This window comes from Musa acuminata, chromosome BXJ1-9, assembly GCF_036884655.1.
Source record: "Musa acuminata AAA Group cultivar baxijiao chromosome BXJ1-9, Cavendish_Baxijiao_AAA, whole genome shotgun sequence".
NCBI classification, from domain to species: domain Eukaryota; kingdom Viridiplantae; phylum Streptophyta; class Magnoliopsida; order Zingiberales; family Musaceae; genus Musa; species Musa acuminata.
Window position 1 is genome coordinate 40,771,521 of NC_088335.1, and position 12,461 is coordinate 40,783,981.

Sequence of the window (12,461 nt, forward strand, 5' to 3'; positions counted from 1 at the left end):
ACTCACATCTTGGATATTGATATTTTTATGAATCGAAGGTACTTGCACGTAATTGGACGGCATCCTTTTAGGTGCTTTCATAGACAGCCTGTTGTCATGTGAAGATATTATTCTATTCATACGCAAAATCTTGAGGTGCACCGACCACTGTTCTAACACTCGACAAAGAAAAAAACAATAATAATAACAAAATCTTGTTTGTTCCACAGCCATTTCATACACAATTGACAATGATGAAGTCACATTTAAAAGCAATCCTCTTCTCATGGTCTTTTGGGGATCACCCCTAAATGCATATATTCATGTGCCCAAAATGTGCATTTTACAACATGAAAATATTCATGTGCCCAAATGGTGCATTTTACAACATGAAAATATTTAATTGCCAAACTCTTAAATACACTCACGAAAAAATGAGCACAAAAGAAAATAGTCCAAAGAGGTAGACGCTAACTCTGAACTTGATTTCCAGCAGGCTTCAATCAGCAGTGTTCAAATAATATTTCAATTGAAATAACGAAAGATGAATCTTTATTTTATTTTTATATTTTCAGCAAGAATGTTGAAATAATCCTTCAGCCAAAATTCACAAGAAAAGGATTCATCTGAGAATGATCAAACCCCCTACAACACCACCTTTGAAAGCCCATACTCGTACACCAAGACCACTTGTAATGCTCAAAAGAATCCCATCAGAGATACCCATTTTGTACTCTTGGAGAGGATGATTTCTTCATCTGCTATATCCACTTCCACCTCCACCACCATATGGTTGCTGAGATCCATAGTTGCCCATGCCCATCATGGGGTTGTAGCCTGCCCCAGGAATACCATTTCCACCCAGCGGGCCTCCCATCGGCGGTCGTTGAGGCATCATTCCCTGGTTCATTCCCATGTTCATCCCCATGCCCATAGGTTGATTCATGCTTCCACCATAACCACCCATCCCCATCCCCATCCCCATCCCCATCCCCATGCCGGCACCGCCCATCATGCCCATTCCCATTCCGGAACCACCCATCATGCCCATTCCCATACCAGCACCACCCATCATGCCCATTCCACCCATGCCCATGCCCATACCATTGCCCATCATGGGATTTGGAGGGACCGCTAAGGAACTTGCACCAGCACGTCCAATGCCGGAGCCAGATCCCATAGCTTTGCCCATGGTGGTGATAGATACCGGTGCTGTAGAAACCTTCTTATCTTCTCTTCTTTTCTCCTTCCGATTCATAGAATCAAAATCAATGCCAATATCCGCATGAGGATTGATTTTAGCTGCAAAAAAATATAAGTGTCAAACGAGAGAGTATGGCTCAAATGAAAATTACAACAGAAACATGGAATATAATATATTATTATATGGTAGCCATAAATTTTTAAGGTAATGCCATAGCTAATTAGTTGACTTCTCATGCTATAGCCACCAAAACATCTCACACTTGGTTGGGAGGATGGCCTCCCTGACGTTGATATTTTGGTTTGCTAGGATGCCGACTGTGTTTATTTCCATTTTACTTAATAAAACAAATATGCCACTATGCAGTATTTTACAAATGCAATGATACAATGCAATATCATGTGATTATGGAGAAATGTTAGCAAGGGATCAAAGCATCACTTAATTGAAAATTAAATCATTGTTATCAGAAAGCGGTTCAACACTTGCTGATAATATCTAGTGAATGCTAAGGGCCTTTGCAGTAAACAGCACTTGGAAATTAGAAAAGAGAACTAAAAATGGATGAAAAAGATCAAGCACTTACGTCCTGATATATTCAGATTCACTAGACCTCGACTCAGTGTGTCAGCCCAGACTGCTGATTTGGGTTCAAACTTTTCCTTTGATTCAGCTGTTCTTATAGGTGGTAAAGCTGATGGAGCAGGAGTCACTTCTAAGGCAGTGGGAGCCTGAGGGCCGGGCTGCGAAGGAAGATTCAACTGCATGGACTGGTTATTTATTTGAGCAATAGGATAAGCTGCCTCTGACAACTGGGTGGATTGGTTATTTATTGGAGCAATAGGACGAGCTGCCTCTGACATAAATGGTGCTGGTGGACCTGACTGAGGAATAAGATTTCCTTGTCCATGTGTTGGTGTTATAGGACGAGCTGCCTCTAACATAAATGGTGCTGGTGAACCTGACTGAGGAATAAGATTTCCTTGCCCATGTGTTGGTGCTACAGGTTGAGCTTCCTGCATGGGAATATAAGCTGCCAATCCTGTTTGTGTGGCAAAAACACCAGAAATATCATCCCTAGCCTGGGCAGCATGATTATTTGTTGGAGTAATAGGACGAGCATCCTGGGCAGGAAAATGAGTTGTCTGTAATGCAAATGGAGCTTGTGGACCTGACTGGGGAATAATATTTTGTTGTGCATCTGCTGGTGCTGCAGGTTGAGCTTCCTGCATGGGATTAAGGGCTGCTGATCCTGTTTGTGTGGCAAGCATCCCTGAAATATCATTGCTTGCCTGAGTCAGAGGAGCTTCCTGGGTCAAAATCGCTGGACTTCCATAAGAGCTTTGTTGACCATCCAATGGAGGATTGCATGTAACACCAAAAGCAGCATCAAAATCAAAGTCTGTGGCTGTTTGTATCTCGGAAGCTTCAGGTGGGAAAATTTCAGCACCTCCAGTGGAAATTGAAGAGTTGAAGGAAGTGACATGTGCAAAGCTCTCTAGCTGGTTGGAGGAATTTTCATGGATAGCTATAAAAGGAAGATCACCAAAAGGATTCTCACCATGCTGCATCAAAAAGGGCAAAAAGCAAGAATCACACTCGGTAAAGCAGATAAGAAAAGAATAAAAAGTGTAGAAGCGAATCTACTCAGATCAAGGAAACGCCATAACAGATCTCTACAACAAGAAAAATATTTCTGAAGTTACTGCATGAACAGTTTTTCCTTCATCAAGACAAGATTATTATGTTATAAAAGTAAACAAGTCAATGAAACACCATATCAGATCTTTATGAGAAACAAAAATATCTGAAGTTACTGAATGAGCAGTTTTCTCTTCATCAAGAGAACATTATTATGTACCGAAGAGTCTAATCCAACAATACCTCATTCCAATTTTTTGAACATGTACTTGAGCTAATAATCATTCCTCTTATGCAAGACTTATGCTAATAACTTGATGATCAAAGATACCTGGCTCATTGCACCAGATGACATCACCATAAAATCTGCCCCAAGATCTGAATTTGTTGGAAGATCAACCCCAGTACCATTAGTGGCCGTAGGCAAAGGCATCATATCCAATGAATAAATAGAATCCAATGCTGATGCTGATCCAAATAAGTCCATCTCCAGACTACTTGCAGCAGGTGGGCCAACTGCAGGTGAAGCAACTGTTTAGAGGAAGAAAACAAGAACTGGTCATTACTCATTACAAAATATATTCGACATGTAACAATACGGAAATGTTAACAGTTGTAAAAAATAAGATGCTTGTCTAAGATATTTAAAGGCAATATCATAACCACCCATCTATCTCTAACAATTTGGTGTTTCGTTGTCAGTACTTGGGATTCTGGCAAAATCCCTTCAGTAAACATTTATCATGCAGAAACCATGTCTAAATGATCACATCGTACCACTGCTTTTGTATTAAACTGTAAATTAATGCAAGAATTATACGCAGAAGTTGACAGAAATTAGGGAAATTTCATTTATATGCATATAAAAAAATCATATTTTATACCTCTAAAATATCTTGTATTCCTACAAAAATAACACATTTTATACCTCTAATTTTTTTATAGATCCTACAAGAATGAGAACCTATAAAAGAACACTTTTGAAAGGGGAATTTACGATTGTTATGAGTTATAGAATATTATACATTTTGCAAGGGTAAATCTGATCAATATCTTAATCAAGGATTAATAGTCAACCGAACCAGTCCACTGAAAAAAGGGACACAGACCAGATGATTTTGTTGTTTTCATCCAGGTCACTGCCCAATAGACCTACAGAACCGGCGTCAGCATCCAATTTTGATGGATAAAATTGGGTCCACGCCATCAATAACAGCACCATCCATTAACCCTACTGAACCAGGCTTTCCACCTGGTTTTAATGGTTAAAAACGTCACCATCAGGAGGTAAGCCTGACCACATACTGCCTATTATTTTTTTTACAGTTTTTGGCAGTTGTCCTTTGTTTATTTTTCCCCTTTCATTTAGTTTTTCACCCATGCTCCTGTCTCTCTCTCCTTTTTTTGTTCGCTCTCCCCTCATCCACCTCTTTTCCTCCCTACTGCCTCGCCACCAACACTTCACTATGTCGGTGAGTATGACTAAAACAAATAATCTACAATATAGATGTGGCACCTTTTAGGCAGTCTTTTCAGAAGTCTGTGTTGGAGCCCAAATGTTAACCGAGCCCATCCATGGTTAAATAGGAAAGGCTTAAGTCAACTTAGACAAGTCAACAGATCTAATATTTTTGGAACATTGTTAGTAATCTAGGAAGAGCAACTTGATGAGATTAGATCTATTTTTATTAATATAAGTTGTCTACATATGGATAACCCATTATGTATATAGATTCATCATAATTGGACGTACCTCAGTCAAAAGAAAGAGGAAATAAAAAAGAAAGAATTACCTTTCCAACCTGTCGCAGTTCATCCTGTAACACAAACAGTAACCCCAAACCATAAACTTATGGTGTCTGTGTTCTTCGCAAATGTTAATGTCATAGAGAGAGAGATTTTAATTAAATTGTACTAATGAAAACAGTGTGCTATATATAGGCCAGTTGGCCAAGGACTATCCTTCTTGACAGAGTGTTTACTCCAGCTTCTAGCCCTTGTAATCCTATCCACAGTCTACTAACTTCTCTCTACATTGACACTATCATCTACTATCTTTATGTTTTTATAAAAAAGTTAAAAGAACTCACGAAATTATGATGGATACAAAATAAAGCATTGCCGATCTTCTTGCTACTGAGAAGGTCCATCTAAACAAGCTCTGGATCCATGCTCCAACAAGACGTGGGGTCCTCAATTCGTATCATTATGAGATGTACATGCGAAGTCATTGACTCACAAGGTGTGACTCAAAGAACAATGATCCATATGTAAGGCAAAGACTCGATAGCCATTAAGCCTTAGCATGCTTTTTGACACATTAACATGCTACCTCCACCTTCATTTTTCTTGTTATGAGCAACAAGTGATATTTATTCTTTTAACATGGTGCCAAGATGCAGCTAGTCCTCCCTTGAAGTTTAAACTGAACAACAATGAGCAAACCTTCAAGTTACAAGGAACCTAAGTCAAATTGTCAATATGAGTTCGCAAATTTTTAAATACAGAATGCATAGTAAATGTTAAATGACAAGTTATTAACAGATCATTCAATCACTCACTTTTAATCCTACCCTTGTTGAAATAAGATGTTTACTTACAAGTAGCAAAAGCTTAACAACGCCACCATTAACTAGCAAATTTTACATGATTAACTGTCAAATCTGTTTTGTATCTGACAATTGGATTGTCCTTTGATGTATTCTTGACAGTGATCAGAAAATAAAGGTTCCCAGCAAGTAGAAAGATTTCATAATAAGCTCTTCAATACTAATAAAAAATCCATCATCAACATTTAAGATTTAAGGGTTGTTTGGATTGTCCAACATAATATACCAGCAGAAAGGCAACATGGGCCAATCAAGATGCAGGAGAGAAGGAAAGTCCATGGTCCCATATCAACTCGATGGAAAGATCCCACAACTCTGGTATTCCATTCCAGGACTGGGATAGGCCAGGAGAATATAATTGAACTCATTGGAGCAAACTTTATTTGGAAAATTTACCTTACAAACTTATTCTTAGTTTCTCCCATTATTTAGAAAAAATATACAAAACCCATGACCATTGTCTTCCTTGCTGTCCTATACTGTGTGCCTCCAATTCTATAAAATGGACTACCAACCAAGGTTCTGAATTCCGTACCATATCGGTGTACCGATCAGCAATCGGTACGATACATACCAAGCTAACTAACACATGGTACGCTAAGTTGTACCAATGTACTGCTTGTACCAGTCCTCTATCAGATCGATACATATCAAGTGGTACAGTACAGTATTGCAAACCATGCTACCAACACAAATTGCTAACAAGGTGCATCAACAGTAAAGCAGCATAAAGAATAAAACATATAAGGTTTGCTCCAGTGGCTATTAGCTAAAGCCTACAATTAATGGGTTGGATCAGAAACCTACTTAAAGGTCCAGAGAACCAGATAATTTTTATCTTGGAATCCAATACCTCATTCGGAAATCATTACTTGCATGTTCAATCAACCTCACAACCTTTTACCTTGATTACGTCATTTATTAGGAAAATTATAAACAAGCAACCATTATTTTCCTTCCAATCATATTCTGTGTGCCTGCAACTCTACAAGATTGACTACTGACATAAATCACTGAGAAGATGCATCAACAGCAAATCAGCATAAAGTGTAAAGCATAGGCTTGGGCATGAATATTTAGCTCCATTGGCCATTGTCTACAGCCTATGATGAATAGGTTTAGATCAAAGGTCTGCGTGGAAGGTCACACAAATCAGGTAAGTCTAACCTTGGAATCCAATACTTCATTTGAAAATCATTACTCGCATGTTAAATCACCACACAACCTTTAACCTTGATTCTCCCATTAATTGGAAAAATTAAAGAACATCAGCAACCATTGTCTTCCAAGCCTAGAAGTCTACAAGATAGACTACCAATATAGATCACTAAAAAGGTGCATCAGCAATAAACCAGCATAAAGAGTAAAATATCCAATTCTATCTTCACTTTTGATTTGAGAAAATTTATTGATATAAAACGATCTGGGTCTGGTTAGTGTAAAATGTGGGTTGTTATCAGGTCTGGGAATCAAGTTGGTATATCGACCTACAAGTCTCATACATACCGGTTAGTGTAAAATTTGGGTTGTTTTGTGATTCTGTTAATCATAAAGTCACATAAAACTGCCCAGCATCTTCACATATTACACAGAATAATGAAGATTTGGAATCAATACTTGACACTCAACAATTTGCAGTACCTGACACTGAACCACGTGGATCAAAATCTTCAAAAACATTCTTGTCAGTGTTGTTTGCTGATGCAGATGCACCTACTGGGGCATGGCCTAAACCTTGGATTGTACTTTTCAAAGGAGAACCATCTGTTGGTGCAAAAGGAGAACCTTGGGTTGTGCTTTCTGAAGGAGAGCTTGGTTTAGGTGCATGAGGTGAAGACGCTCTTGGTGCAGTTGCTACAAATTCATCACCATTCCTAACAATGGGGCTGGTGTCAAAAAAGTCAACTTGCATAATGCTTAAGCAAAACACGATAACAATAAGAATAATGATACACAGTCATACCTAGCTTCTTGCATATTGGTTTGAGCATCTCTTGTAGCTTCTTCATAGCTTGGTGGTGCGCTAATACTCTGCTCAGAGGGCCTACGTTCCAGCTGCCTGGTGATTATTCATTAGACCAAAACGAAGGTGTTGCTCAGACTAACAGTCCCTTGTGGATCTTAAACATATGAATACTATGACTATTATGTTTGTAAAGCCAAAGAAATTTAAAAAGTTCACCTTTCCTCTGGTGGAACACTATCACTTCTGCCACCACCACTTCTGCACCAAAAAGAGCATGGTTGACAATTCAATCAAACCATATCTTAAAAAAGTTATGATGAATAACATTTTAATTTGATACAGGAGAAGAAATATTAAGGCACTTGAACTTAAAAACCTAGAAAAAGGAGCAGCCTAGTGCACAAGGCTCCCACCATTGTAAGGTCCAAGGAGATTTAATGCATACAATCTTATTCTACAAGCAAAGAAGTTTTTGCACAAAGGGGCAACCTTGTTGTGACACCATGGCTCACCCTCAATTTATTAAAACTGGCAACTTGTAAACATAAAATAATTTCATATCACCTCAATGATCCACAAGAAGACTTCTTGCTCTAAGTTTAAGATCATAATAACTAGGAACAACACAGTTAAGCAACTTCATTCTTGGTGAAAGAATTAAAACCAATAATCGACTAAGTAGGGACTAGAGCTTTACCGAGATGAATACCGGTCATCATCATCGATGCTTCGGTTTCTTGAACCATCTTGATAATCATCATTACCATGACCTCCTCTAGAATCATCATCTCTAAAACCATCTCTGCCATGATGTTCATCAGAATACACACTACTCCGATCTCCCTCTCGACCATATGAGTCCCTGTCTCTGTTGTATCTATCATCATCTTTATATCCCCATTCTCTTTCTTTTCCATTACCATATCGATCTTCGTCTCTACTAGCATTGCGACTCTCATAACGATCATCCTCACAATGGTCACTGTAGCCTCCAGGCCTACCAGTTGAACCTGCACCTCGATATCTATGCATCCAAGGAAGAGACACTAAGTATGCAGCGAACCATGTCAATATTGTCTCAAAATTCAGAAAGCTAACTCACTTGTCCCGGCTAGCAGCACCTTTTTGCCTAAGTTCGTATATTCTCTCTTTATCATTCACCAGAACCACAAGACTCTGGGACTTCCTCCTGACATTGTTTCCCTGGTCTCTTCCACTTGAATCAATATACTGGAAATCAGATAAAGTCTGAAATATAGGCAATCATCTCTGGTCAGAAAAGTGCGTGAATGTAGAGCTTACCTCATTAAAAAATGTCAGTCCATGTTCACTAATTAGGCAGTAAAAAATATTAAGAACAAATGTTATATTACCGATATTTGGTAGACATGCTCCCTTATTTCATCAATCACGCGTTCAGATCCATGTGCTACTAGGTACTCTAAAACAGTCAGTGCCTAAAGATCAATAGTTGGAAATAAATATTAGCTTGATCCATTAAAGGGAATAGTGATTCAATAAATAGATGAACTTTAAGAAATACATATTTTCAACGGGTAATCAAAGGACAGAATCTTAACAAGTCTACATTGTACATAAGAGCACACCGCACTTGTAGGACCTCAATAATCACACATCATAAATAACTAAGACATCCACCGAATTTACAAGTAAAATAAGAGTCATATACAACACCTTGTAAACATGACGCCAGTTTTTTCCAGTATCATTGATCCTCTTCCATATCACATTCATGATCATCTGGTATTCATGGCTGTGTGGTTGTTTAAAAAATGAGGTTCCAGAAATGGCAGCAACAGCAGGAGAAGCAATGCAAAAGATAGCATTATAAGCTTACTAATTCCTGGTTGCCTGTGCAATATCTGCCAGAAGTGATCCATGTGGTCCCCAAGACTCGTTACTGGTTGCATCAAGAATCTGATATCAAGAAACCAATAAAATCATCTATATGTGTGCTCCACAAATGACCAAAAATATATACCCATTATTTCATGAGTTTTCTGAAGCTGAATAACATATTGGTGACTTTTATTGACCTAAACCACTACACTTTTTCTCATGGTTTGAAAAACTCACAATTCAGTTGCCCAACTGAATACAAACAATTAAGAGACAAAACCAAATTTAAAATATCATCAACAGTATCACAGAATCTACCTTCTGCTCTATGTTAGGCACCTTTAGAACTTTCTTGTTCACCTCTCGTTTCCTGGAACACATATAAAAGAATCGCATTAGGTCTCTTATAGCTGAGAAGATCAAGAACCATGGAAGACGGAACTAAATAATTCAAGTAGAATGTTGATGTTAAAACCTATTAAAACTTTTCTAATATTAGAGTTACTCGATAGCAAGGTCCAGAGTTATTCTAAGCAGAAGTATCACATAGAATATATGCTAGTTACGAATATAAGTTTAAAAGAATGAGAACTTCTTACAGGTCGCGAACAGTTTGACCAAACACTTTTTTCATGATCCTTGTTGACCAAGAACACTGCTGCTATCTCTTCAGAATCTTTTTTTCTTTTTGCAAGTGATCGTCCAAAAAAAACTAACCAGTTGTCCTAACATTGACAATGCAACATAATAAGATTTAGTAGGCAAATACACAGCATAAGATATAAGCAATGTTATTCATAATATTCGTCAAGAGTTAAAATCTAAAAACACAGCTGGTTATCTATGTCACCAAAAGGAAATGAACAATTTTTTCTTTAAAAAAATCCAATAATTCCTAACACATCCAAAAACCTGACACCAGAATGTCCAGTTATGACAAGGACAAAAATATAATAGGACCTATTGCAAATTAAGAGGAAGAAGGTAATGCTAGATAAAAGTTCAGCTAAACTTCATCATCTTATGCACCAAATAAGAGGAAAACAGGTAAGCATAATAAACAGTGTTTTACAGAAAAAAATTCATCAACTACATGAGTAGAAGGTCAATCCCAAAATGAAAAAAAAGTCAGACATCAATAATAAACAACGTAACTGATGAAAGGAAACACATTAAAATGAGATACAAAAATGCCAACAGTAGTCAATAAACCATAAATGAAAAAATTGAAATAAACAGCCAAAGAGAGCACCAGATTCGTCCCAGTAATACCCCCAATTCTATTAAGATTGACCACATTTCCTACAAAAATGCCAAAGATCCGAAAAAACACGAAACGAATAACAAAAAAGCAGCTGAATTTAGTAATCCCCTAAGATTGAATATAGGAATTCAGACAGGATCTTATTTTTATACAGATCAAGGGAAAAATAATGCAATTCCAAGAGAGGTAGTTCGATTATTTGTCACAACAATCCAGACACATTTACCAGAACAGAAATATCAAAGAAAAAAGGCCAACAAAATTATTGATTCTTCAACAAGATTCCACCCAAAACCCATCCAGATCTAATAACTTACAGATCAAACTCGCGTTCATGCACAAATATCTCGAATCAAATAACACGCCCGACGGCGACAAATCCCATCCTCCAAGGAAAACCTAGCCCCAAAAGAACATTTCTATTTTCACAACATAATCGGATATGAAACCAAAAGAGGAACATTTACCTCAATCAATCAATGCAACAACACAAGAAGGACATAGCTCAAGACAAGGCCAGATCCAAAACGACTACGAGTGAATGTTCCAACTTCCAAACAGCAAGAAATAACGAGGAAAGAAAAGGGACCAGAACGGACCCGGTGGAAATGTTACGGCCTGGGAGATCAAGATCCGACCCAAAACAAGAGAAGGGATCGCAGGGTTGGGGAAGAGGAGGAAGGAGAAGGGAAACGTAGATCCGCGGATGGATTCGCAAGCGCTCCACCGACGAGCCCTAGAGCTTCTTGCTCTTCCTCCCGGATGGCGAATGGAAGGAGAAGAAGAATGTGAAGAAGCGAAGGAGGAAATAGGGAAACAAAAGGGAATGGAAGGGAGAAGACGTCGGGGGTGGGGGGTGGGGGGGAGAGAGGGGGAAGAACGGAAAGAAGAAATTGACCGACACGTGCCGGTTTCCTCGTGTTTCGGGGGGCTTAATATTTACAGGTTTTACGAGAGATTTATTCTGATAATAACAGTGTGTATTAGGTGGGGTGGAGAGTTTCCTACACGTTCTCAACAGAAAACAGGATTTATGTACTACAGATTTCAAGCTTTACGGGTGGGGGCCATTAAATTTGTAGAGGAAAACGAACCGACAGGTGGATCCGAACAGGCATACGTGGCCGTGACAGAAAGATGGATTTGCGATGGCGGTAATACCAGTGGCCGAACGGAGGGAGCAAGGAAATGGAGCGCACTGCTGATCGTGTTTTCGGCCGAGATGGCAACGACGGTGTGGGATGCGGATCACGAATCACCGGCCACCCACCCTCTCTCAAAGAACTCTTTGTGCATCACAAGTTTTCTTTTTATCATATAAAATTATTGAGTTATTTCTTTTTTTTTTCTTCGATCCGTTTTGTGTAGTTAAATGATATGAAATGTGTATTATTACATTTATCATAGATAGAATTTTAGGCTCGACTGTAAGATTTTGAATATATATATATATATATATATATATATATATATATATATATATATATATATATATATATTGGTTATGTTTAAGGTGAAACATAATGGTTGGAATAGAAAAGTTGGTAGAATCTATATGAAAAAGAAATAGATTATATAGATTATTGTCGATTCTTGAAGTCATGCAATTACTTATGGTAGAAGATCAGCATCAAAGCTTTTGTTTTCAAGAAGATTGACAATTCTGTGTGACCATATTGGACAATATATTGTAGCAATAATAATCTTAAACATATTACCTATGAAGAGAAGCACTCTTTGAACTATGGACAATTCACATCATCAAATCAAAGATAATAGAGGAGGAATGCAATATATCATCTTGGATAAATTAGTTTCCTTAGATAAAGACATTATGGCATGTCCACCAAACAAAATTCTAGAGAAATATACCCCAATACTATCGAGGCCATCCTATACATGATTACTTACCCACCACTAATTATTTTGTTAATATTG

General features: G+C 38.0%; 1 protein-coding gene across 8 annotated transcripts; it reads right to left on the minus strand.

Annotated features, from left to right (window-relative positions):
- Positions 1-508: 508 nt before the first annotated feature.
- Positions 509-11,364, minus strand: LOC135584483 (clathrin interactor EPSIN 2-like). Of its 8 annotated transcripts, none has more exons than XM_065083658.1 (15): positions 11,123-11,233; positions 10,841-10,922; positions 9,859-9,984; positions 9,578-9,629; positions 9,258-9,337; positions 9,095-9,173; positions 8,773-8,856; positions 8,502-8,647; positions 8,097-8,423; positions 7,616-7,657; positions 7,397-7,492; positions 7,075-7,319; positions 3,156-3,355; positions 1,770-2,748; positions 509-1,281 (listed from the first exon to the last, which is right to left on the minus strand). In XM_065083658.1, the coding sequence occupies exons 3-15, from the start codon at positions 9,891-9,893 to the stop codon at positions 734-736; spliced, it is 2,913 nt and encodes a 970-aa protein (XP_064939730.1). In that variant the 5' UTR covers positions 9,894-9,984; positions 10,841-10,922; positions 11,123-11,233; the 3' UTR covers positions 509-733. The 8 variants fall into 8 exon arrangements, with proteins under 8 accessions (XP_064939730.1, XP_064939731.1, XP_064939728.1 ...); XM_065083659.1 differs by lacking the exon at positions 11,123-11,233 and adding an exon at positions 10,991-11,007; XM_065083656.1 differs by lacking the exon at positions 10,841-10,922 and having other exon boundaries at positions 11,123-11,364.
- Between the last annotated feature and the right edge of the window lie 1,097 nt (positions 11,365-12,461).